General features: G+C 43.2%; 1 protein-coding gene across 1 annotated transcript in view; it reads right to left on the bottom strand.

Moving 5' to 3' along the window:
• LOC137320871 (versican core protein-like) overlaps positions 1-27,685 on the bottom strand; it is a 178,093-nt gene that overhangs the window by 116,071 nt on the left and 34,337 nt on the right. Inside the window, exons 5-7 of the mRNA XM_067982803.1 lie at positions 19,778-19,952; positions 16,921-17,048; positions 11,294-11,587 (exon numbers count right to left, since the gene is read on the bottom strand). Coding sequence (XP_067838904.1) covers positions 11,294-11,587; positions 16,921-17,048; positions 19,778-19,952 — 597 coding nt within the window. The remainder of the gene's footprint in view (positions 1-11,293; positions 11,588-16,920; positions 17,049-19,777; positions 19,953-27,685) is intronic.

Raw genomic sequence — 27,685 nt, 5'->3', positions numbered from 1 at the left:
AATGAGGCTTTACCAGCTTTGACAGTACAACATGAAGCAATTTATGCATTAATGTGTTTCTAATAAAAACATTCAAATGAATCATGTGTGAACATTTACTTAATGATAATAATTAGATTTCATTTTGAAAAGTTCTTTAAAAAGCATATAAAACAGAGAGTTGGCTTATTTCCTTTTATATTTAAACCTGCCATTTCCTGACTTTTTAGACTGGCTCCAAAACTACTAAAATCGTAATTCAAGTCAGACAAAGCTGCTCTTGGCACAGAATATTAACTCATGATCAGGCACAAGTCAAAATGAACCACTCGTCACAAAAATAAACATTTTCAACATCACCTCTGCATAACATTGTATATTTTCATAATATTACATTCTGTGTGACATCATAAGTAGGTGCTAATTTGAGACAGTTGCTTTTTACTTTTCTTCTGATAATTTAGTTCTAATGTGTGGATAACCCCTAACTGCAGGAGGAGGCGTGTTTCCAGGCCAAGTGTGCATTTCAGGTAACCACAGCCTCAGCAGGACTGCTGCAGCTAATTGTGGCACTATTACAGTCAACTCGTTGATACAATAGCACACAGAAAAGAAAATAGAGACTCCAGTTCTAAGGCATGCTGTATTTTGAAGCTTTTTTCCCTCTCCCTCATTCAGATCAGTGATGCCAATTGGCTTATTTAGCATATCGGTACCAATATGCTATAGGAAAAATTACAAATAAGCCAATATGCTTCAACTTTATGCCAATATCGTTGTCTGCTCATCTTAGTTGATCATCTCAGATAGCTCCCATCACCACCACAGAATCATAAAAATTTACAGCACAGAAGGAGGCCATTTGGCCAATCGTATCAGTGCAGGCTGAAAAAGAGCCTCCCAGCCTAATCCCACTTTCCAGCTCTTGGTCCGTAACCCTATAGGTTACTGCACTTCAAATGCATATCCAAGTACTTTTGAAATGCGATGAGGGTTTCTGTCTCTACCACCCTTTCAGACAGTGAGTTCCAGACACCTACCACCCACTGGGTGAAAAAATTTCTCCTCAACTCCGCTCTAATCCTTCTACCAATTACTTGAAATCTATGCCACCTGGTTATTGACCTCTCTGCTAAGGAAAATAGGTCCTTCCTATCCAATCTAGCTAGGCCCCTCATAATTTTGTACACCTCAATTAAATCTCCCCTCAGCCTCCTTTGTTCCAAAGAAAACAACCCCAGCCTATCCAATCTTTCCTCGTAGCTAAAATTATCCAGACCTGGCAACATCCTCGTAAATCTCCTCTGTACCCTCTCGAGTGCAATCACATCTTTCCTGTAATGTGGTGACCAGAACTGTACAGAGTACTCAAGCTGTGGCCTAACTAGTGCTTTATACAGTTCTAGCATAACTTCCCTGCTCTTATGTTCTATCCCTCGGCTAATAAAAGGAAAGCATCCCGTATGCCTTCTTAACCACCTTATCTGCCTGTCCTGTTACCTTCAGGGATTTGTGGACATGCACTCCAAGGTCCCTCTGTTCCTCTACACCTCTCAGTATCCTCCCATTTATTGTGTATTCCCTTGCCTTTTTTGCCCTTCCCAAATGCACCTCACACTTCTCCGGATTGGATTCTATTTGCCACTTTTCTGCCCACCTGACCAGTCCATTGATATCTTCCTGCAGCCTACACCTTTCCTCCTCACTATCAAGCACACAGCTTTCGTATCATCTGCAAACTTCTTAATTATGCCCCCTACATTTAAGTCTGAATCATTGATATGCTACCACTGCAAATAGTTCATCACAATGTTACATAGTTCAAAATGCTCTTTCTAATGAAAACAAACGTTTGGAGTGACATAATCTGGATTTATTGTGCCGTTGGGAGATTTTTCACAGTTCAAATGGAGCAGAATATGAACATTTCTCATACCCAACATTATGATTTACAGAAAACCTCATGTAGCCTTGTGGAAATTTTACCTGCCTACCATTACAAATTAGGGCTTACTATGCAATTAGCCACTTCTGGTGAGGAGCTGTACTCGCACGGAGTGCATGTCGGGAAAACGTGGGCCTGCAGTCTGAGACTTTCTGTCCTGCGCTCACTGCAAATACCTGTCCTCACTGGCAGCATCCGATCATGGAAATAGCCCCTTTATATTCTTCTGGCTGTGTGCAACTTGAGGCATGTTTGGTGCTCTCTCTATTTGCTTAAAATAGGCTGGTGTACCTTTCTCACATCTCGATGAACCTTACCTCCAGAAAAACAAATCATTAAAAAAAATTAGACCTTTCATCTCCTTTCTGAGCATGAAAGTATATAATAGTTTTGCGGAGTATGGATATTTCTAAGCAGTTGTATGATGTTAGTGTTGGCACCATGAATCTTAATGTTGCAACATTAAGATTCATTTGTGATAGTTCTATTTTGTGACTTTTTTTTATTCGTTCATGGGATGTAGGCGTCGCTGGCAAGGCCAGCATTTATTGCCCATCCCTAATTGCCCTCGAGAAGGTGGTGGTGAGCCACCTTCTTGAACCGCTGCAGTCCATGTGATGAAGGTTCTCCCACAGTGCTGTTAGGAAGGGAGTTCCAGGATTTTGACCCAGCGACAATGAAGGAACGGCAATATATTTCCAAGTCGGGATGGTGTGTGACCTGGAGGGGAACGTGCAGGTGTTATTGTTCCATGTGCCTACTGCCCTTGTCCTTCAAGATGGTAGAGGTCGCGGGTTTGGGAGGTGCTGTCGAAGAAGCCTTGGCGAGTTGCTGCAGTGCATCCTGTGGATGGCACACACTGCAGCCACTGTGCACCGGTGATGAAGGGAGTGAATGTTTAGGGTGGTGGATGGGGTGCCAATCAAGCGGGCTGCTTTGTCCTGGATGGTGTCGAGCTTGTTGAGTGTTGTTGGAGCTGCACTCATCCAGGCAAGTGAAGAGTATTCCATCACACTCCTGACTTGTGCCTTGTAGGTGGTGGAAATGCTTTGGGGAGTCAGGAGGTGAGTCACTCGCCACAGAATACCCAGCCTCTGACCTGCTCTTGTAGCCACAGTATTTATATGGCTGGACCAGTTAAGTTTCTGGTCAATGGTGATCCCCAGGAAGTAGATGATGGGGGATTCAGCGATGGTAATGCTGTTGAATGTCAAGGGGAGGTGGTTAGATTCTCTCTTGTTGGAGATGGTCATTGCCTGGCACTTGTCTGGCGCGAATGTTGCTTGTCACTTATCAGCCCAAGCCTGGATGTTGTCCAGGTCTTGCTGCATGCGGGCACGGACTGCTTCATTATCTGAGGGGTTGCGATTGGAACTGAACACTGTGCAATCATCAGCAAACATCCCCATTTCTGACCTTATGATGGAGGGAAGGTCATTGATGAAGCAGCTGAAGATGGTTGGGCCTAGGACACTGTCCTGAGGAACTCCTGCAGCAATGTCCTGGGGCTGAGATGATGGCCTACAACAACCACTATCATCTTCCTTTATGCTAGGTATGACTCCAGCCACAAGAGAATTTTCCCCCTGATTCCCACTGACTTCAATCTCACTTCACCTTTGGAATTCAGCTCTTTTGTCCATGTTTGGACCAAGGCTGTAATGAGGTCTGGAGCCGAGAGGTCCTGGTGGAACCCAAACTGAGCATCGGTGAGCAGATTATTGGTGAGTAAGTGCCACTTGATAGCATTGTCGACGACACCTTCCATCACTTTGCTGATGATTGAGAGTAGACTGATGGGGCGGTAATTGGCCGGATTGGATTTATCCTGCTTTTTGTGGACAGGACATACCTGGGCAATTTTCCACATTGTCGGGTAGATGTCAGTGTTGTAGCTGTGCTGGAACAGTTTGGCTAGAGGTGCAACTAGTTCTGGAGCACAAGTCTTCAGCACTACAGCTGGAATGTTGTCGGGGACCATAGTCTTTGCTGTATCCGGTGCACTCAGCCATTTCTTGATATCACGTGGATTGAATCGAATTGGCTGAAGACTGGCTTCTGTGATGGTGGGGATATCGGGAGGAGGCCGAGATGGATCATCCACTCGGCACCTCAAATTGCTCCAACAATTACCAATGTTAGCGACAGGTATATAACCATCAGTATATTACAACGGTGGCAACACTTCAAAAGTACTTTATTGGCTGTATAGCGTCCTGAAGTCGTGAAAGGTACTATATAAATGCAAGTCTTTCTTTTTCTTTTTACTCCACTCCAGTTCAAACTACTCGCAAATTACAACCTAAGTTTGCAACAATGCCAGTGGAGCTGGGAGGGAGGTGGCAGGCTATTTATATTTTGGTGAAGTACAGTATACACCTGTAATAGTTACTCAGACTGGGACTGAACCATATTATAGAAAATACATTTTTTGTACCTGTAGTGTTAAATAACATTTACAGAAATTCCTTTGACTGTTTTAGTATAAATACGGTAAAATTAACATAGAAGGCTTACGAAGATTTGTAAGATTAAGATAGCAAGGTGTAGCCAAGAACGCAGTCAAATATTTTAAATATTTCATTACTTGGGTCTTACATAAAAGAACTATTTTTTAAAAGGCAAAAAGGTTTCCATGTGGATCAAATAAGTAAAATCTTTTGTTCCATTTATCATTCAAGGATACATTTGGATTGTCATTGAGATGTCGTCTTTAATAGGCCAGCTACACAGACCTGTCAATGCAAAGCAGTTTTGGCTGTGAGTGAATTGTTTGGGTGTGAAGGCCCCCAAGGATCTTCGGCAGAAAGTGTGAGCTCATTTCCATGAAGCAGTCTGGGAACTTTTTAAAACTTTCATTTTGATTTTTCTTTTGAGAGATCACAGAGCCAACAGGAAAAATCTGCTAGCATTAACTGCAATCAGATGTTAGTGAGCAAACCACTATTGGGGTGATTTTCCAACTTTGTGCTGCAATTTAAATGTTTGGAAAATCACGTCCAGCTCGTGTCCGAATTTCCAATGTGAGCTCTCGGGGAGCAAGGCTCCCTGCTGGGAGTGTGAAGTCGTAAAATTATCCCTTATGTGTCTGCTTACAATTATTCACAGAGCTCCATTTTACCTGGCCAGGGATTTAAGCAGGAGCAGATATACAATAAGGGGCTGCCTACCCCACATCACTTTAAACATGTGTTGTCCTCACACCTCCACATGTACAATAACATCCTAAAAGTGAGTGTTAGGCTACATTTGCAGAATCATTTATGAACAAGTCTGCACTCTCAGCTGCAGACTTGATGGGGTCAAATTTCCTTGGCATTTCCACTGGACTCCTGCTGTACCTTGGGCAGAGGTCCAGCGGAATCACCCAGAAAAAAGGTTGGGAACCAGATACTCTGGATCCTGACCGTAGTTGGGAAGTCCCAGGCATCTGTGGCTCTTACATTGTCAAAGGGAGCGGGGACTCCCTTTGCTGGAAGTTCCCACTTCCCTTGGCCCATGAGGGACCCAGCATAAGAGCGGAAGTCAGCCCCACCGTAGGGATGTGGGAGAGGAGGAAGAGCCTAGGGAAGGGAAGTGGCTTGGAACCGCAAAGCTCAGGTAAGCTTTAGGCTCGGCCCCCTTACCCAGCGGAGGCTGGCAGTCGGGTGCTGGAGCTTCTGGCAGAATGGGGAGGGAAGGCGCGCTCGATGCACCCATAGTGGCATGGCAGCCTCCAGGCCCATGCAAATAAGGAGCCCACCATTGACCCCACATACTCTGGCAGGGTCAGTGCTGGAGGGCTCCGTAACTACCAGGATCATTGCCTGGAAACCACGAGAGTCTTGGGGTTGATAACTGGTCTGTGTTTAATCAGCTGATCTCAGCCCAGGCAGTAGTGGGGCTAATACAATTTGCTAAGGTAGCCCAGTGTGGGGGGAAAAAAAATTAGCAGGTTTGCTGCTCCTGATCATCATTCATTGACTAATCCCATTTGTTAGTCAGTGGGTGTTGGGTACGGATAGGATTGGCTTTGGTTGATACTCCTTCCTACAGTCAAATAATCTGCTGACATTTATGTGAAGTGTGGTTAGTTGGGCAAGGTACCAGAGGACAGCCAATACCAGTGGAATTGTACCCAAGTACAGAGTCAGGGCCTTCAGGAGGGGAAGGGAGAAGGTTGGATTCTTAAAATAATATATACCCACATATATCGATAGATTTCCTTTCTCTCACCATCATAGCGAACAACTCACCTCTTGCTTAATTAGATCAGCAACGTGCCATTAATTCACACAAGGCAAAGCTCATAGTGTGTTAGTTTCTTATTGAATTTGTGAGAAAGGTGCCTATTTTTAAACATAGTCTGACTGGAAAAAATCATGAGTGCATCAAAAATTAGACATTGCAGCCTTTAAAGACTAGTACATATTTTTCCCAGTGCTGTTTAAAAAAAAAGTCTCTGTCTTAGTTTGATTAATGAAAAGTTTTTTAAAAATACAAAGAGGCTTTTCATGTAAACAGATGTTGGTGAGATAATTGGATGTGGAGAGTTAGTAAATTCATGGGTTTTTATTGGGAAAAATCTGTCTCACATCTTACATCACTGACTGCTACTAGAAGATACAATGGGGGGGGCGGTGGGGGTAGATGCTAAAATAATGAAAAGCAGCTGTATCTGGAAATGAGCAGCAAAAGCTGGAGATTGACCTATTAAACACAGAGAAAAGCTATTTACGTAGCCTTAGTGCAGATTAGCAAAGACCCTACAGGATACATTGTTTTATGTCATCGCCATAACAAACCTGTGCTCTGCTGCTGTATACTACACACACTCTGAACACTCCAGTTTTATGGATTTATATCTCAGGGATTCCACGTGCCAACATCTTCAAATTGTTTCTTAAAAATCAGAGGGCTTGACAATCATCTAAGGATAACACTGTGCACCTCCTAGTGGCTGATTACAGAGCAGCATTGCTGAGATCTTGAAAGTGCGCAGTGCCCACTCTCTTCGTTGGTACGTGAAGTGGAAGAGGGACGGAATTATGATAGTGAGAAAACAAAATCAGAAAATGGAGTTGAAGTTTTTGTTGATTATTTTTTAAAAAGCATTCATACAGTTAAGTCTCATTATTCAACAAACTGTACAGGCACCAGTCCGAGTCAACTCTGTAGAGATATATTAAAAAAATGACATAATTCTGAAAAACAGGAAGAACATGTGTTCCACAGACGCTGGTCAGAGCAGTAGTACCTGCCTACTTGAAAGAGTTCATTGACAATGTGCTTTTATGTTCCAATTTAACAAATCCTATCCTTACATGAAAGCAGATCAACCATTTTGATTTATGACAGCGATAGTTAAAAGCAAATATGACTTTTACATCCTCTTGCTCTTTCTGCCAAAGGGATCCTGAAGCGGCAAAGCAACAAATCTAGCACTGAGCCCAGAAGTTAAAGAATTAGTTGCAGAAACTTGGCGTGCAAACTCTCCGAAATTTCCATTTGCTCAGGAAGGTAAAGGTTAAAGAAGCCCACCTGAAACCTTAAAAATGTCGGTCTTTACCAGACTTTTAAAACAACATAGGCTTCAGGAAAAACTGTTTAACAGATCATTTTGCTTGGACAGAAGGGCCAGAAACACCTTTTACCTTTTTCATCACAATGTTGTGGTCAAACAGCAAGCTGATGAGTTTCAATGTGACTTAAGTTGGTAAACAATCATGAAAAGGTTTGTCAAGCATTTTTTTTAAATGAAGATGGCACCCCTGTAACGTGTACGGGCAGATTTTCTTGTTCCAATGCCTGGACATATTGGATCACCTGGATGCAGCACGTAGATGAATATCAGGTGGGCCCCATACTGTTGTGTGCTCCTCTCCGCCTGATTTTCCTCTATGCATTGCACCCAGGGAATCCAATATGCACAGGAAAGTCTGCCCTGTAATTTTTCAAACATGTATTTAGTTTGATAAAAGGTAGTGCCATGCACCATGTTATCAAATTAAACTGGAAGTTATATAGTTCTCATGAAGGGTTACAGCTGAAATATTAACCTAGCTTTTTTCTTTCAGGTGCTGTGCAACTCTAACACTGTATGTTTTATTCATATTTCCAGATTTGGCCCTTTCTATTTTATCTCTGAAATTATACACCCAAACCATTAATCTTCAGCTTTCATTCTTAGTAAATGGTTTTACTTGTGGAGGGCTAGCCCTCTGTACTGTAATAAAGCAGTCACATCATTTGCAAAGATATTATGACCATTATTGTTCCTCATCTGCTAACAGGCACCCCAGGGCTGGTAACAGCTATAACAGCTGAACAAAATGAAAGCTTTTGACCTTATTTTGACTTATTTTCTTGCAACAGGACAATTTTTTGTTGGAAGCCATTAACACTCCATTATTAGTCTTGTGCAACTTTTCACATTGTGTGGCACTTTTTTGTTGAATAGCTTGGTGATCTCAGGCACTTGGATTTGTGCCCAGCGTATCAGTCAACTGAAGAATGTCATTACGACCAAATTCTGCTTCAGATTTACCATTTTCATTCACTGCAAGGTCACTTGCTTTCTTCGTTCCCTCTAATTTTCTCTGCTCTCCTGAAAGCACTTCCTTGTGCTGGACTATAATTCCACAGGTGCCAGATGCCTCAGGTGTTTCAGCCAAGCAGCGTTAGCCTAGAGCATACATGTCAGAAACTGAACGAATAATGGAAGGGATCAGTCAAGCCTGATCCTGTTCTAATCTGACATCTACATATCATAGAATCATAGAACCTTATAGCACAGGAGGCAGCCATTCAGTCCGTCGTGCTTGTGCCGGCTCTTTGAAAGAGCTATCCAATTAGTCCCACTGCCCTGCTCTTTCCCCATAGCCCTGCAATGTTCTCCCCTTCAAGTATTTATCCAATTCCCTTTTGAAAGTTACCACTGAATCTGCTTCCACCAGCCATTCAAGCAGTACACTCCAGATCATAATAACTCGCTGCGCAAAAGAGATTCTCATCTCGTCTCTGGCTCTTTTGCCAATGACCTTAAAATCAGTGTCCTCTGGTTACTGATCCTTCTGCCAGTGGAAACAGTTTCTCCTTGTTTACTCTATCAAAACCCTTAATGATTTTGAACGCTTCTATTAAATCTCCCCTTAACCACCTCTGCTCTGCAGAGAACAATCCCAGCGACTCTAGTCTCTCCAAGTAACTCAAGTCCCTCATCCCTGGTACCATTCTAGTAAATCTCCTCTGCACCCTCTCCAAGGCCTTGACATCCTTCCTAAAGTGTGGTGCCCAGAATTGAACAGAATACTCCAGCTGAGGCCTAACCAGTGATTTACAAAGGTTTAGCATGTATTCCAATTCTAACAATGCCTGATTGAGCCCCTCCCTACCAAGGGCACTCAAATCAATTGTAGTCTCCCAACTACTGCCTAAACTGAGACTAACCAATTTAGCACAGACAAGGAATCAAATCTAGGATTTTCCTGGTCTGGATGGCTGAGGACCACATTGGAAAATGCATTTTCCAACTGAGTATTTATAAAGCTGCTGGCCACAACTAATGGCAGAGGAAGAGCATTTAGCACATGCACTTTTTTCCCCCCCTAAACAAAATAACATTTATTTTGCAATCAAATTCTCTTTCAGGTCAGTTTTAATTGGGAATAGTGGTGTCACTACATGCAGCCAGCCAGAATGGAGATGATTGGATAATTCCCCCATCAATCACGCCTGGAGATCGCACCGCTGTAAGTGTCTGGGATTGAGTTTATGCACATAATTTGTATTATGTGACTATCCTCCACTCACTGCATTTTGCTGGAGACATCATGATGCTTTTAATCGGGAGAAGTTGCTGCAGTTTCAGTCATGCATGAGTTCTGTTCACTGCAGTTCCTAGAGACTCTTCTTAAATAGACTCTGTAAATAGACTTTGTTTGCTTTGTTTACCGTAAAATAAACTTGTTTGCTGTAAGTCTTGCCGTAAGTCCCGCCCCGTCTCCAACTCACTGGCTGACACGGTGGTGTCAATAGACACTCGGTTTTAATTAATCGTACAAAGGCTCCCCTCTGTGTAATGTGTCCCAGTAAATTGAGAGAGAAAGGCGATAGGAAAGCATGAAAGAAAAGAGGGAGAGGAAGACAGGAGAGAAAGGGATAGAGAGGCAAGAGATAAAAGGAGAAAAAGGAAAGTAGAAGAGAAACAAAGTTGTAGAGAGCTAAAAAGATGGAGCAACAACAACTTGCATTTACATAGCGCCTTTAATATAGCAAAACATCCCAAGGCACGTCACAGAAGTGTTATTAAACAAAATTTGATTGAGACACACAGCGTCAAATTATATAGGCAGAGACAAAGATTCACACACATGTGAAATTAATTTGCTGCTTCTGATGTTTCTCATTAGTGTCTGAATCAAATAATGAGGTCACAAAGAAGAATAAATAAATATTAAAGATTTTAGGGCATGATTTCCTAGGTGGGGGCAGAAATTTGAATGGAGAGCCACTCTGTCATCACCCACAGTCAGTTCCACAATTTCCCAGTGGAAGCAAAGTGAAGCGTAAATACATCTGTCAAATATGGGCAGGCATATTAAAAAGAAGAACAAGTATTAGGAATAGATCATAGTTTCTGTTATTTTCCCCACTGTAGCACTGGATGCTAGGAATAGCATGTTTTGTAAACGCCACTAAAACAAAACTTAATTATCGTCTACCTTCCCTGGAGTTAGGCCATACCTACAGCAACCATTTCCCTCCCTTTGCACAGATGGGTTTCCTGATGCAGACGGGAATCCCCAAGAGCCCACCGAAAATACTACAGTGGGCCTTACCCCAGGAAATTGGCCTGGTCAGGTGTGCAAGCTTGGGGCAGGTGCAAGTTCTATCCTGCCGAAGTTGTGCCATTGTAGGGGCCGGAAGAAAATTGTCCCCTTTGTACCTGTGTAAACTTGTGATGTAGAGTCTCTTCAACAATCACATTGCAGAAAGAAAGACCACAATCCAAAGAATCACAACACCCTGAGCACCACTTACTAAGAGCAGCAGGGCGAGGCAAGAGACCAATCCACATAAATCCATCGGCAATGCTGTAGGAGATCAGTTACTTTCACATTTCCATTTAGTTTTCCTACATGTTGCATAACATCCTAGAGATAATTTTATAAGCTCGCACTCCCAGCACAGAGCTTCACCCACCAGGAGTGCATATCAGGAACTGATGGGACAGTAAATCAGATGGGGCTCGCTGATTGTCAGGTCCGTGTTTCCAATATGTGCTCCCAGCAAGCGAAGCTCCACACTGGGAACATGAATTTACAAAATTTACCCTCCTATTCCATCCTACATGCTGTGCACCAGCTTTGTTATTTTTAAACAATTTACCTCGAAAGCAGTAGGCATCAAATTTGGTATTAGGATCTGGAAATCCAGTCCTGTCGTCATATCGATACTTGGTCCTCACTCCAACAAGGCCCCCTCCACACTGACTCCTGGCGTAGACAATTGGATAACGTACACTGCCGTCTGCCAGCCAGCCATAGTCGCAGCGATCCAGACCTTGCTTCCATGCGGCATGTAACTGGCCAGTGGTGGCTAACTGCGCGTTCCTACGGTTACACTCCAGCTGCGACTCCGCAAACGTCCACTTTCCTGGTGCTGATGCATGAAATACATCCCCTATTGTTAAACAGGAGAAAAAAAATCAGTCTAAGTTGGTAACCACATCCTAAGAAATGACACTCCTGAGCAAACTAATGATATCTAAATTGCCGAAATCCCTGGGAGGTTTTATTTCTTTCCAATACTATTTGTTAATAAATAGGTTAACATTTTTGTTGCTCTGTTTTCTTCTTCTGGTTTTATGCTTGTCCCTTGTAAGTAATATTTGAAGGTCAAAAAAGATCAATTTAAGTTAGCCCCTTTCCCGAATCTTACAACACCAGGTTATAGTCCAACTGTTTTATTTGAAAATCACAAGCTTTCGGAGGCTTTCTCCTTCGTCAGGTGAGCCACGAAGGTCACCTGACGAAGGAGAAAGCCTCCGAAAGCTTGTGATTTTCAAGTAAAACAGTTGGACTATAACCTGGTGTTGTAAGATTCCTTACATTTGTCAACCCCAGTCCATCACCGGCATCTCCACATCATTCCCGAATTCTGGCAGTCGTTACTGTACCTAGCAGTGACATTTAAAGGGAAAGGTTAAATGTCTGTGAATCCAGAGATCAAAACTGGGGTCTTCCTGTCTGCATGGTGCAGTACCACACCATGCAGTGCCTTTACCTACTGAGCCATCAGGAGGCAGCTTTGCCACTATTCTGTCTCATCAGTATCCAGGAACTATCTGCAAAGAGATCTCATTCATAGAGTTTGTTATTACCTCAAACAGTGGGGGAGATTTTCCAGTTCCTGTATATGGCTTATTGGATCACCTAGATGCAGCATATAGAGAAATTGGGCAGGGAGGAGCTTATGGGTTTGCAGTCCTCCCTGTCCAATCTTCCTTCATGTTTGAGTCCAAGCAATCCAATGTGCCTAGGCCTGAAAAAGGAAAGTCTGCTAAAGTTAAATCTGTTGAAGTATTCATTCATATCTACTCCATTTTTGCCCTATGATATTGGCTCACCATCACAGTCCTCCTCCAAGACAGAGCACAGAATGGTCACTGACGACTTTCCTATGACTGCCATCTGCTTTGTGATTGATCAGCAGGGATGTGTTTTATGAGAAGCACTGTATTGGGAGGTCTGTAAAGCGAGAACAGGTTGACATCTCGGGCTTTGACCCTTGGTCAGAACATTCTAACAAAGGGTCAGTGGCCAAAACGTTAACCTGTCTCTCTCTTTACATTTGCCGACAGACCTACTGTGTATTTCCAGCATTTTCTGTTTTCATTTTAGATTTTCAAAATTTACAGCTTTTTTTTCTTTTTATATAAATATTGGGGAAATGTTGGTTCCTCCACCCAGTCACGTTCACCTCCCTCTTCTTTTGTCCCCAGAGGTAGGGCACTTCACCTCCAAATGGTTCTCCATGTAACAGGCAGATTGCAAACTAAATTCAGCGGGGTAGATTTTCAACTTATCACTTTGATTTTGATGGAAATTAAAAATTGGGCGATTTCTATAAACAGGCTGCCAATCCACAATGGCAGTAAGTTAAAAATTTATCCAGGTGACTCAAGCAAATAATCAGAAGTGCCAGACAGCCCTGGAGCTCATACCCACTTCCCCCTTGCCATAGCACAACCACTGCTAGTCTGTTACTATGTACAACTCATTACATCATAACTCCCAAAACACAGCACAAATCTGTGTAAGAAAATCTGTGCTAAAACAACATTTGATTTATGGGAGAGGAGTCAGGTCAACTTGTAACCAGATATTAAGGAGGCAGAATACAACAAAGAGATTCAAATAATAAAACATAAAACAAATACATAAAGTAACCTGCTGTGATATAGACAAATATCAAACTTTGAAGCCACAACTAATTAATGATAACAATCTTGTTATTTCAATCATCAAAGGAGTCAAATATTTCAAGGAAATTTGTCATCCAATGCAGACAGAAAATATATCCATTCAAAAATGGGCCCAGCTGCACAGTCTCATTATTTTCACCAATAGTACCAATTACTACTGAAGCATGCATCTTATTTATTAGAAGTGATAACCATCATTTAACTTTAAGAAACTCAACTTCAATCCTTAGCACCCACAGGGGAAATATAAGCCTTTTATTTTCTTTTTTAATTCTCCCCCTTCAACGTCCTGACTCATGCTGGGGAGGGTATAATTCCACAAGTACTGCAGCCATCTCAGGTTCCTCATCCAAATGGCTCGTTCTTCACATGTGAGCTTGGACAGTGAATGTTGGCAGGTTGGTCAATTTATAGGGTCATTACAGGCGAGTCCAATCCTGTTCTCACCTTATGTGCGCACACTTTCTAGCAGGGCTCAGGGCTCACTGTATAGTGATGAGGAACAGGAATCTTGGTTGATTTTTTTCAAAGGCAACTTTAGCTCAAACTGTCAGACTGGGGTGAGAAAGCACAGAGCGAGGATCAAATCTAAAAACTTCCAAAGCCGTAATAAGCATTTTAATGTGTAAGTGACCTGCAGAAACATGCTGAATACTGCTCCCTCACAAATATCGAATGTGGGGATGAGTTTTCATTCCTTGAATCGATTTTTAAAAATTTATTATAAATACACTAGAAAACACTGACTGGAAACCAAATGAAATATTATTGCTCCATAAGGATTTCTTTCACATTTAAATCCTACATTTAGTTGAAACAGCACAGTCAGCAATTCAAACACAGAATAACAAGCACTTGACCTTATCCTTTCAAATTCCACGTGCTGTTATCAGCGGGAGAACTAATGTTTTGCAAGTTATTTAACGAACCTTTCCCTAATTTGTGTGCAAAGGATTTATCAAAGTTTGAGTTTGATTCGGGGGAAGGCAGAATTCTCACAACCTTTGAAGAAATGTCATTTTTGTGTGGGGGGTGGGGAAAGAGGAAATAGCAGTTGGTAAAATATTGCAGCTCGATTAAAGAGGGTAAGTAAGAACTTGAAATCTTGAAGCTCCAAGTGTGAAAAACATGTCTATGGCAGCAAATGTGAAATTTAGTTAGACAGTCCCATGCCTGCTGGAACTTCTCTGGACCTTAGCTCTGCCTAAGCTAATATGGGGAATGGAATCGGAAACCATGACAATGTTTTCACTTGCCGCCAACAATGGGCTGTATGTTGACTCTGGCTGAGACAGCCCCTTTTCCTTATCTAAAGATGTATATTGTATCCCCCACAATCATCAGTAAACAAGTGAAAGAATCTCAAGTATTTTCCTGTTGTGTACATATTGCACCACTTAATGTGGGCATTGTCATGAAGAACTTCTAGCTTTCTCCCCCAATGGGTCAGCGAGATTATCCAGTGATTAATGAAGCTACATGGAACAGGAAGCTCGCAGGTTTGCTTGATTCAACGCACAGTGCCGAGTTGGTGGATCTTGGCCGGAGCAGTGTATGCGTGCTACGCTTGGTCGCGTGCCCCTGGGTTAGGGAGGGGAAGATCAGCCCGGATTTTCACTCTTGGTCACTATTAAACGACCACTGTTAGAAGCACGTATGCATGTGAGAATAGAAGACGTCTTGGCTGTGATACCCCATGTGACCAAACATCTTGCCGATATTCACTGTTAAGGCTCACACATGAATGACCACACGTCTTGAGGTATTGGAGGGTCTGTGGCACAGGGATCAACCAAAGATCTTTGTGGCCTATCTGATTTTACTACTTACTGAGCCATTGGGATTATGGAGGAGGTGGAGGAAAAATCTAATTTTTTAATAAAGTGTTATCCTTTCTAAAGTAGCAAATTTGAACCAAATGGCTCTTTACTTCAGGCGTTCCAGTTTCCAAACTTACTAATTAACCCAAATGACCATAGAATTGAACAAACCAGACAGAAGTAATATAAACGAGAAAAGATTTATTTTGACCAGTGCGAGAAGTGACTGTTTCGTAAAGTTTCACTACAAAGAGATGAAGAATCAGGAAAACGGTCATACCTTTTTTTATAACATTGTGATTCTTGTTGATATTTATGGCTAAATAAAAATGCTAATCACGTTTTCAAGTTTCAGGAAACTGGAGATTTAAAATCCTACCAAAAGAGGCCTAAAGAGATGCTGCCATTTGAAAGCAGCCTCATGACAAGCCAAGTGATATGAATCCCCCCTCTTTCTTCACAAGCTGTAATGAGCATGTAAAACACAGTTAACATGTGCCATTTACAAGATTCAGAAAGAAAGTCTTCTCTTGTTATTCTTAAAATAAAGTCTTATAAGGAAATCGTAACAAAATTACTATATCCATCATCAGTTATAATTTGCAACTAAATGGGTCACATCACAGTGATTATGAGTTAATGCTATGGCCCAGATTGATGGCTTTAATTTACTTTCAGCATGATACAATCATGTGCTCGATTCCAAATGACACGTGATTCTGCTAAATCAGCACTTTGGGAAGAATGAGTGACCAAAATCAATAGCAAACGACTGAATAGCTCATACTCTAGCTTAATCAATAACAGCAGCAGAAGGAAGCTTAATGAATGTCTCAGTTTATACAACAGTAAACCCTGATTGTCCAGACCAAGTTCGTAGCAGTTCCCATTTACTTTAACTAGTAATCATCCACCAAGACTATCTAATATTTGGACGATGCATGTCAGAGAGAACTGCTTTACTGGTTTCATTTCAAGGAACTTCATGAAATGAAACTAGAATGGAAAGCACCAGGAATAATAAAGAATGGAGTGAGAATGAGAGAGGAATAGAACAGAAGGAAGATATAGCAAGGAAAAAACAAAACCACAGGCTCTTATACATTAAAGGAGTACAGCTGACACCCATTCACCCTCTGTTGCCTCCATAAACTCTGGCCCTGCAAATTTTCCATCCAGTTAAGGGTGTCAGTTTCAAAAGCATAAATATAGCGAGTCACTCTCCCATATTTTCATGTACTAGTAAACTCTCGCCAGCAAGGCAAGCGGCCAGAAATTGGTTGCCTGAAATGGGAAAGCTGTCTGTGGAGTTAATGAGAGGCGTCAGCAGCTCACCCACATTATTTAGATGAGGCCAAAGGCCCAATTTTGGGCAGGCCTCGGGCAAAAGACTTATCAATTACTCCAGCGGGGTAGTGCTTTACTGTACTGAGGGAGTGTTGGAAGATACCATCTTTCAATTGAGCAATTAACCCAAGGCCCTGTCTGACTGTTAAGATGGATGCAAAAATTCCCATGGCACTTTTTAAAAGAACAGCTTTGCCTATAAAACAGTAACTACACTTCAAAACTAATTCACTGGGCCCAGATGAATTTCTACCCCACTGACTCCACGGAGCCCTTGTACCTTTTTGAAGTATTATTTCACATTTTCCAACAACAAAACATTATTAATACAAAAAAATCCAACCATTACAAAAACATCTTACCATTTATATCTCCCACATAACAGTAAACATCATATGTCTCAATGGGGTCTCGTATTCCATATGTTCTGACACCTGGTTGCCCCTTTTTATCTGCATAGCAGCCAGGTCTAGGCTTGGTGATTGGGTATCTAAGAAGCAGAAGAGAGATCACTGTATGATACTACTATAGATTAGTCAGCAAATAACTGATTAACAATCTTAAACAATAGATCACAAAGGTTGTCAACCTTTTTTATAATTTGTTCTCAGGATGTGCGTGACACTGGCAAGGCCACATTATTGCTCAACCCTAGAGAAGGTGGTGGAATGCCTTCTTGAATAGCAATTGTTTGTAGTCCACTTCAGAGGGCATTAGGAATTAACCACAAAGTTTGGGAGTCACATGTAGCCAGACTAGGTAGGGGTGGGAGTTTCCCTTCCCCGAAGGACATTAGCAAACCAGTTGATTTCTACAACAATCCAGCAACTTTCTTAATCATTTTGCTGGTACTAGCCCACGAATTATCAAATTAATTTAATTTCACAGGCTGCATTGGTAAGATCTGGACTCATGGGCCTGGATACTAACTCAAAGCTGGGAAGAGAGTGGAGGGGGAAGATTTTTGGACGGGAAACCCTGAAGCAAGGGTTTCCTGCACGTTGTGACGATTTTGATGTTAGGACGTCATTAAAAATTTTTCAACAGATTTCGCGCCTGGCAGCCAGTCAGATTGACAAGCTGACTGCCTGTCGGGCGAGAAAGCAGCCAGGAAGAGATCAGAGTCTTCGGGGTTTTTGTATTAAGGAGGTCAGGGAGAAATCGGAATCTTGGGGTTTGTATGGGGAAGGTTGGGGAGAGATTGGAGTCTTCAGGGCTTGTATGGAGCGGACAATCACGGAGGGGGGGGGGGGGGGGCGGGAGTGTGGGAAGTCGGACGTCATGATGTTGGGGGTGGGGTGAAGGCCGATCGCGGGGTCTTTAAAAGATAAGCTTGGTGAGCAGCGGGGAAGCACTCCTGCTCCTCCCAGCCCACAAGCAGTGCAATAAAGGTACCTACCTCATGGATCCGGCCCTTCTCGCCTTCGTTTCACTGGCAAGATTCACGAGCCCCGAGAAACTGTGTTAAATTTGAAGATCTTGTAAAATCAACTTAAAAAGACCTAATTAACGTCTCATAATGACATTAATTGCTCTGATAACTACCGGCCCGCACTAATTAGGGACCCGCCTCCGGCGAGTAGGTTACTCACAGACATCCAAATGCTCCTCCATTAAACTCAGAAGTAGTCGTGCTGGTGCCAAGTTGCGGTTGCGCTGGAAAAATCATTCATTTTAACTTCCCCCCTGCCCCCCAACCCTCCCGTTCTTGGGGGTTAACATTTCCCTCTTGAGCTTTGGATTGTTAGTCCAGTACCATAACCACTACACTACCATACCTAAAAAACTGAGAAAATTATAAGTCCTATATATTACCCCTGAAGGACAGTGTAATGCACAGTGTTATGCAGTGGTAAGATGTGGGTTTACACCCATACTGAGTTTGCAGTTTTGATGGAGCCATCAGAGGGAGGCACCCAGTGAAGGTTAGATCTTTTCCGAAGGATGGAAGAACAGTTAGCATTTATATAGCACCTTTCACACTCTAAAGCATTTTACAGCCAATAAATTACTTTTGAAGTGTAGTCACTGTTTTGTAGGAGACCTGCTCTTCTTTGGAAAGTGTCATGGGATTTTTTACATCTATCTCAACAGTCAGACAGGGCCTTGGGTTAATTGCTTAATTAAAACACAGTATCATCAACAATGCAGTACTTCCTCAGTACTGCACTGAAGTATCAGCCTGATTATATACTCAAGTAGTGATGTGGCTCTTGAACCTTCTGAGGCAAGTGTGTCAGCAAAGCTGGGAATATAAAAAGTACTTTTACTATTGCACGACTCAAAAGAAGAGCAGGGCGCTTCTTCCAATATTCTGGCCAAAATTCGTACCTCAACCAACAGCACCAATAATAAATTACCTCATCATTCATCACATTGCTGTTCATGGGACATTGTTACATGCAAAATAGCTGTTGCGTTTTTCTACATAGTATCAGTGACTGCACTTTGAGATAATTCTTTGGATATAAAGCATTTTGAAGTCCTGAGAGATGAAATAAGACGCTAATTTATTTTTTCTACTTTGTGTTTGAAATACCTGCAAGAATGTTCCAGTGGCTGCAAGGAGCTACCTTTTGGTGGGTATTGTGAGCTGTTACTGGATCCATTGGCTCCACTTCTGGCCCACTAAATATGCACAGCCAATTTCATTCATCAAACATCACAACATCAATACCATCATAAAATCAGTACCATCAAAGCTGCTGATTGAAAATGCTTGGATTGAAATGGAGAGCGACAATTATATTATTACACTCTGCACAAGTGCATAAAACAAGTCTCCATGTTCTCAATCTGGTGAGAAAATAAATGGCCTTCCAGCAGCACTCTTCCAAAACCAGATTTTATTATAACACTAATTTAAAAGCTCCTTGAGGCACCCTCTCATCCCAAAGCAGACACTTGCATAGCAATATTGGCAGAATCATCAAAGTAGTAGCTAACATTGGTTTTCATGTACATCCCTTAACTGAGAAATAGCTGGTTGTTTTGATGTGTTAGAGTTATTCCATAATTTTAACAGCTATAAATGCAATGGGGGACAAGTTAAACTTTACACACCAATATAAAGGCAAATGAAGTGTATCCAGCTCAAAACCAACAAACGGATAGTAGACCTTACTTAATCAGGATTGCAACGGCATGGGACCTACAGGTGCTCTCAAGCTATATATCTAAACTGTGGTTTTAACAATTTACAAACATTGGGTTTGTTACCTGACGCTTTGATCGGAAAGCCAGCCAGCATCACACTGATCAAACCCATCTTCATACGAGGCCTGAATCTGTTCGGGGGTTGCAATGGTGGCACTGTTATCCTGACAAGCTTGTTTGGCCATCTCAAAGTTCAGTGAATATCTGCTGAATGCTGCCCGATAATGGAATATAACACCTGTGGGTGGAATGGAACTTCTGAATAAACACATCAAAAGCAATTGCATTTGTTTTCTTCCTTCCCAATTTTTATTCCTTTCTCTTTTGAAGGCAGTGGTTCATACTGGGGTATAGTATTACAGTTGGCATCAACCTTCTGTCACCACAACGATATGGGCATTTGTCATGGCAAGCCTATAGAGTGAGCTGCCAGTTTTCCTCTGCTTTGTGCTCCAGAAATATAATTTGCTTGGATGTCCACAAACATTGCAATCCACATATCCCTAGCTGTGGGCAGTAAATGTCACAGAAGTGACATCAGAATGCCTCCAGTATAATTTTTCATGGTCCCCGCTTTCACATTATGGAGGCCTGAACAGTAGAAGGCACAATGAAAGTGGGTCTTGGAGAGGCTGTGCTCAGCCTCCTCAAATTGGAAGACTGGAGAAAAGGCCATTGGCAGCCCCCTCCTGCCTAAAAACAGGTACATTTTTTTGAAAGATTTCAAGGTCAGTAAGAAGGATCAGCAGTGCTGGAGGCCATCTGGCAGGCGTTTTTGGACAGCAGATTAAAAACGTCTTTAGCAGGTTAGAGTCTACAAAGATCATTGGTCATAATTCCATGCTAAGCTGCCCAATGGCTCAGTTGGTAAATGCTCTGCCCAACGTGGAGCCTAAGTTGTGGAGAACCCATTCTCTGTTTCAATCCCAGCTGATTTTAGCCATGTGCTACATTACGGGAACTATAATTAGCCTCAGCACTCCTGGAGTATGGAGAGGAAAAGTCAGCTCACCATCCAGTGACTGGAAAATGCAGACGTGGGGAAAAAGGATTGGCTTTTGTGTGTTGCTCATCCAAGCTCGAAGAGCCTGCTGCCAACCCTCACTGTCTTACACTTGAAAATAGTTACATGGGCATAATAATGGAGTGGGTAGTAACAGTGAAATTGAAACTATGAGTCAGTGCTTACATGAAACAAAGGGAGGGAGGTATACATATTAGAACATTTGAAATTAATATTTGACATTTACCAGAAATGAAAAAAATTGCTCCAAACCTGTAGAAACACAGCAATAGTTGATAAATAATTGTGTGACAGTAACGTGATAAGTCAGTAACTGTGCAAAATGAACAGCAGCCATAACAAATTTTAGGACTACCCGGGTCGTTTCAATCACATTTGCGCAGTCCTAAAATCTCGTAACTGCTGCAGTCACTATGTACATCTCACAATCCACTGTTTGAATGTGATTTAATCCCTAGTAGCACTACATTCCTTTGAGAAAGAATGTTTTCTTAGCAGCTCCAGAGATGGCCTCAAATAAATGGGGGCAGGTTTATGTTCTGGGTTTGCCTGTCCCTAGCATCAACCTAGCTCAGTTCTGATGTATGTTCATCAGTTCTATTCATTGATCACAGAGGATTACTGAAGGTGAATACAGAGATGTCTGTAACCTGTACCAACCCTGTTTTGCAGCTTGAACAAGGCACAAGAAGATTTTCATTCACAGTTATGACGATTCTATAGTGGTACTTGTGCTAGTGGATGTGGAAAATGGGCTGGGGACTCGTTATGCTGGATCCCCACCAATTTTTGAATCTGATATATTTTCCAGACAATGGAAAAACCCACCTAATTCATCAGATCATGCTATCATATCAGGTATAGCAAAGGAGGAGGCTGTTTGGCCCATCGTGCCTGTGCCGGCTCTTTGAAAGAACTATCCAATTAGTCCCATTCCCCTGCTCTTTCCCCATAGCACTGCAACTTTTTTCCTTTCAAGTATTTATCCAATTCCCTTTTGAAAGTTAGTATTGAATCTGCTTCAACCACCCTTTTGGGCAGTGCATTCCAGATCATAACAACTCGCTGCATAAAAAAATGTTTCCTCATTTCGCCTCTGGTTCTTTTGTCTATCACCTTTAATCTGTGTCCTTTGGTTACCGACCCTTCTGCCACTGGAAACAGTTTCTCCTTATTTACTTTGTCAAAACCGTACATGATTTTGAACACCTCTATCAAATCTCCCCTTAGCCTTCTATGTTCTAAGGAGAAGAACCCCAGCTTCTCTAATCTCTCCACATAACTGAAGTCCCTCATCCCTGGCATCATTCCAGTAAATCCCTTCTGCACCCTCTCCAAGGCCTTGACAGCCTTTCTAAAGTGTGGTGCCCAGAAATAGACACAACACTCCAGCTGAGGCCCAGCCAGTGCTTTATAAAGGTTTTTTTTTTTATTCATTCAGGGGATGTGGGAGTCGCTGGCAAGTCCAGCATTTATTGCCCATCCCTAATTGCCCTTGAAGTGGTGGTGGTGAATCGCCTTCTTGAACTGCTGCAGTCCGTATGGTAAAGGTTCTCTCTCCGAGCTGTTAGGTGGGAAGTTCCAGGATTTTGACTCAGCGATAATGAAGGAACGGCGATATATTTCCAAGTCAGGATGGTGTGTGCTTGGAGGAGAACATGCAGGTGGTGTTGTTCCCATGTGCCTGCTGCCCTCGTCCTTCTAGGTGGTAGAGGTTTGGGAAGTGCTGTCGAAGAAGCCTTGGCGAGTTGCTGCAGTGCATCCTATGGATGGTACACACTGCAGCCCACAGTGCGCCGGTGGTGAAGGGAGTGAATGTTTAGGGTGGTGGATGGGGTGCCAATCAAGCGGGCTGCTTTGTCCTGGATGGTATCGAGCTTCTTGAATGTTGTTGGAACTGCACTCATCCAGGCAAGTGGAGAGTATTCCATCACACTCATGACTTGTGCCTTATAGATGGTGGAAAGGCTTTGGGGAGTCAGGAGTTGAGTCACTCACCACAGAATACCCAGCCTCTGAGCTGCTCTTGTAGCCACAGTATTTATGTGGCTGGTCCAGTTAAGTTTCTGGTCAATGGTGACCCCCAGGATATTGGTGGTGGGGGATGCGGCAATGTTAATGCCGTTGATTGTCAAGGGGAGGTGATTAGACTCTTGTTAGAGATGGTCATTGCTTGGCACTTATCTGGCACGAATGATACTTGCCACTTATCAGCCCAAGCCTGAATGTTGTCCAGGTCTTGCTGCATGCGGGCACAGACTGCTTCATTATCTGAGGATTGCGAATGGAACTGAACACTGTGCAATCATCAGCGAACATCCCCATTTCTGACCTTATGGTGGAGGGAAGGTCATTGATGAAGCAGCTGAAGATGATTGGGGCTAGGACACTGCCTTGAGGAACTCCTGCAGCAATGTCCTGTGGCTGAGATGAATGACCTCCAACAACCACGACCATCTTCCTTTGTAGCCACTGCAGAGTTTTCCCCCTGATTCCCATTGACTTCAATTTTACTAGGGCTCCTTGGTGCCACACTCGGTCAAATGCTGTCTTGATGTCAAGGGCAGTAACTCTCACCTCACCTCTGGAATTCAGCTCTTTTGTCCATGTTTGGACCAAGGCTGTAATGAGGTCTGGAGCTGAGTGGTCCTGGCGGAACCCAAACTGAGCAACAGTGAGCAGGTTATTGGTGAGTAAGTGCCGCTTGATAGCACTGTCGACGACACCTTCCATCACTTTGCTGATGATTGAGAGTAGACTGATGGGGCGGTAATTGCCGGATTGGATTTGTCCTGCTTTTTGTGGACAGGACATACCTGGGCAATTTACCACATTGTCAGGTAAATGCCAGTGTTGCTAGAGGCGTGGTTAGTTCTGGAGCACAAGCCTTCAGCACTACAGCCGGGATGTTTTCGAGACCCATAGCCTTTGCTGTATCCAGTGCACTCAGCCGTTTCTTGATCTCATGCGGAGTGAATCAAATTGGCTGAAGACTGGCTTCCGTGATGGTGGGGATATCGGGAGGAGCCCGAGATGGATCATCCACTCGGCACTTCTGGCTGAAGATGGTTGCAAACACTTCAGCCTTGTCTTTTGCACTCACGTGCTGGACTCTGCAATCATTGAGGATGGGGACGTTCATGGAGCCTCCTCCTCCCATTAGTTGTTTAATTGTCCACCACCATTCACGACTGGATGTGGCAGGACTGCAGAGCTTTGATCTGATCCGTTGGTTGAGGAATTGCTTAGCTCTGTCTATAGTATGTTGCTTCCGCTGTTTAGCAAGCATGTAGTCCTGAGTTGTAGCTTCACCAGGTTGGCACCTCATTTTTAGGTACGCCTGGTACTGCTCCTGGCATGCTCTTCTACACTCCTCATTGAACCAGGGTTGATCCCCTGGCTTGTTGGTAATGGTGGAGTGAGGTTACAGATTGTGCTGGAATAGAATTCTGCTGCTGCTTATGGCCCACAGCGCCTCATGGATGCCCAGTTTTTAGCTGCTGGATCTGTTCTGAATCTATCCCATTTAGCACGGTGGTAGTGCCGCACAACACGTTGGATGGTGTCCTCAGTGTGAAGACGGGACTTCATCTCCACAAGGACTGTGCGGTGGTCACTCCTACCAATACTGTCATGGACAGATGCATTTGCGACAGGTAGATTGGTGAGGATGAGGTCAAGTAGGTTTTTCCCTCGTGTTGGTTCGCTCACCACCTGCCGCAGACCCAGTCTGGCAGCTATGTCCTTCAGGACTCAGCCAGCTCGGTCCGTAGTGGTGCTACCGAGCCACTCTTGGTGATGGTCATTGAAGTCCCCCACCCAGAGTACATTCTGTGCTCAACCACTTGAAGGAAGCACTGAGGGTAGCAATCAGCAGGTTTCCTTGCCCATGTTTGACCTGATGCCATGAGATTTCATGGGGTCCAGAGTCAATGTTGAGGACTTCCTGGGCCACTCCCTCCTGACTGTATATCACTGTACCGCCACCTCTGGGACAGGTGGGGCAGGACATACCCAGGGATGGTGATGGAAGAGTCTGGGACGTTGGCTGTAAGGTATGATTCTGTGAGTACGGCTATGTCAGGCTGTTGCTTGACTAGTCTGTGAGACAGCTCTCCCAATTTTGGCACAAATCCCCAGATATTAGTGAGGAGGACTTTGCAAGGTCGACTGGGGGCTTGGTTTGCCTTTGTCGTGTCCGGTGCCTAGTGGTCCGATGCCGGGTGGTCCGTCCGGTTTTATTCTTATTGTGACTTTTTGTAGCGAGATTGTACAACTGAGTGGCTAGCTAGGCCATTTCAGAGGGCGATTAAGAATCAACCATATTGCTGTGGGTCTGGAGTCACATATAGGCCAGACCGGGTAAGGACTGCAGGTTTCCTTCCCTAAAAGAACATTAGTGAACCAGATGGGTTTTTACAACAATCCGGTAGTTTTATGGCCACCATTACTGATACTAGTTTTTTTATTCCAGATTTTATTTAATTAATTAAATTTCCTTGGCCTCCTGACAGTCCAGTATCTGGTGGCCCTCCTTCTTGCAGATTACCACCTTCCAGGAGACTGTATCATGCCCAGGTTTGCCACAGGAGCGACACACTCTGGGCTGCCCCAGTACACCACACACCCACGACTCGTCCCAATCGCAAAGCTTATTGGGAGGTGAGCGATATTTCCACCAGCAACCACCCTCGCGTCGCCTTGATGCTTCTCTTGCTTGTCCAGATCCCGAACTTGTCCTCAATATTGATGCTCCGATCCGCTCCATCCACATATCTCCTGAGGTACATCAGCACATCCACAACAGACACATGTAGGTTAAAATGTGGACCGTCAGCATCCGTTCTTTCTCCAGTGGCAGCCTGAAGAGCGGCTCAACAGTGAGAAGCGACAATGGCACTTCCTTCCCCTTCTCCTTGAAGGCCTGGAGCATCTTCTGGCATCCTACGATGTCCCTGAAGGTCACGTCAAAGTATCCACTCCTCGCAGATTGATTGATTCCAGGCAGAAGATGTCCGCAGCCTTGAAACCACAAGAAGAACCTTCTTCACAAAGACATTTTGTTGCCACGGCGAGGTTCCTTCACCTGTCCTTGCAGTCAGCCTGATGGTATTTTGCACTATGTGCCCAGGTACTTGGATAGCCCTTTTCACCATGTCCACTGAGATTTAGTTTTCACTCTGCTGGAAAAAGGTGTTAGACCGGTTTCCGGCCAGCATTATGATCCACCTCTACATCAGCAAAGCTTATACTGGTAATAGCTGATTCTACTTGATCTGGCGCCTTCTTGATCATGGGATCTCCTCTGCCAAACAACCTCTCTGGTGTTGAAAATTTACTTTTACAAGTGTGGAGTCTCATCCCTTCAGATTTTAATTGTTGTTGGATATTTTTTTTTTTAATTTTTTCTTTCTGTCTCTTTTATCTCTGTCTTCTATCTGCTCTCTACGGCAGCAAATTTTATTTTGGTTGTCGGAGACAACAGCATTTTATGTTTGCTGAAAACTACCTACCCTTTAAACTGCTGCAGGCATCCGACTACTACAGCAGCAGCCACTTACCCCACCCCCAGAGGCGAGCTCACAGACACGTACACCACCAGGTGCACACCTAAAAAAGTTGCATGAGGCTAACCCTGGGAAATTCACCTGAGTCAATGACAGGCCACTCAGCCAGACAGAAGTTCTACCCTACTATACTTTCAGTCCATCGCAAGAGCTGGAAGGGTTCATGAGACAAAAAAAATGGAACATAAACAAGCCAAAGGAAATCTTTTTTTAGGGTGGGAAACTATACAAAGTTTTTGAAACAGACTATTCACTCGAGTTTAGAAGAATGAGAGGTGATCTCATCAAAACATATAAAATTCTAACAGGACTTGACAGACTAGATGCAGGGAGGATGTTCCCGATGGCTGGGGAGTCCAGAACCAGGGGTCACAGTCTCAGGATACGGGATATGCCATTTAGAACCGAGATGAGGAGAAATTTCTTCACTCAGAGGGAGGTGAACCTATGGAATTCTCTACCACAGAAGGCAGTGGAGGCCAAGTCATTAGATGTATTCAAGAAGGAGATAGATATATTTCTTAATGCTAAAGGGATCAAGGGATATGGGGAAAAAGCAGGAACAGGGCACTGAGTTAGACGATTAGCCATGATCATTTTGAATGGCGGAGCAGGCCCAAAGGGCCGAATGGCCTACTCTTGCTCCTATTTTCTATGTTTCTATCCTTTACCTGTATAAACATAAAACTAAAATACAGTTCGGCTCCGTTGGCAATACATTTTTCTGACTCAAAGTTGTGGATTCAAACCCCACTCCAGGATATGAGCATATAATCTATGCTAACACTCCAGTGTAGTACTGAGTGGCAATGGATGAGACATTAAACTGCAGTTTTGTCTACCTGTTCAGATAGATAGGAAAGATCTAATGAAGAAGAGCAGGGTATCCTCCTGGTGTCCTGGCCAACATAATTTCTTCAATCAAAACCAAGAAAAAGCAGATTAACTTTTGCTGTGTATAAAATAGCTGCTACATTTTCCTACTTAATAATTTTACAAGTCCCCTAACAATAGTCACTGTGCTTATAAGTAATTTCTTGTATGTGAAGTGCTTTGGATATCTGAGAGATGTGATAAGGCGCTTTAAAAATGCAAGTCTTTCTTACACTGTACAGAGTTTACCCTCTACATAAACTAACTTCAAAATAGACACGCGTGGATGTCGGGTGATAGGATGAGACTCAGCTGTGATGCCTCCGTGGTCAACTAACTGCCATCAATCGTTGTTAAGTCCGCACATGAATAATGGCCATTTGGGCAAGGAACAGCACAAGAAAGCAGAAGAAAATTAGCAAGACAAATAAGTTAGGTCTGTTCTGCTTTCAATGTTTTTTTCCCTTATCTCTTGACTCACATTGGTATACAGGTTCTAGCAGCACT

Source organism: Heptranchias perlo, chromosome 4 (genome assembly GCF_035084215.1).
Source record: "Heptranchias perlo isolate sHepPer1 chromosome 4, sHepPer1.hap1, whole genome shotgun sequence".
NCBI lineage: Eukaryota > Metazoa > Chordata > Chondrichthyes > Hexanchiformes > Hexanchidae > Heptranchias > Heptranchias perlo.
Note: the sequence above shows the minus strand (reverse complement) of the source record. Positions and strands in the feature narration are given on the sequence as shown.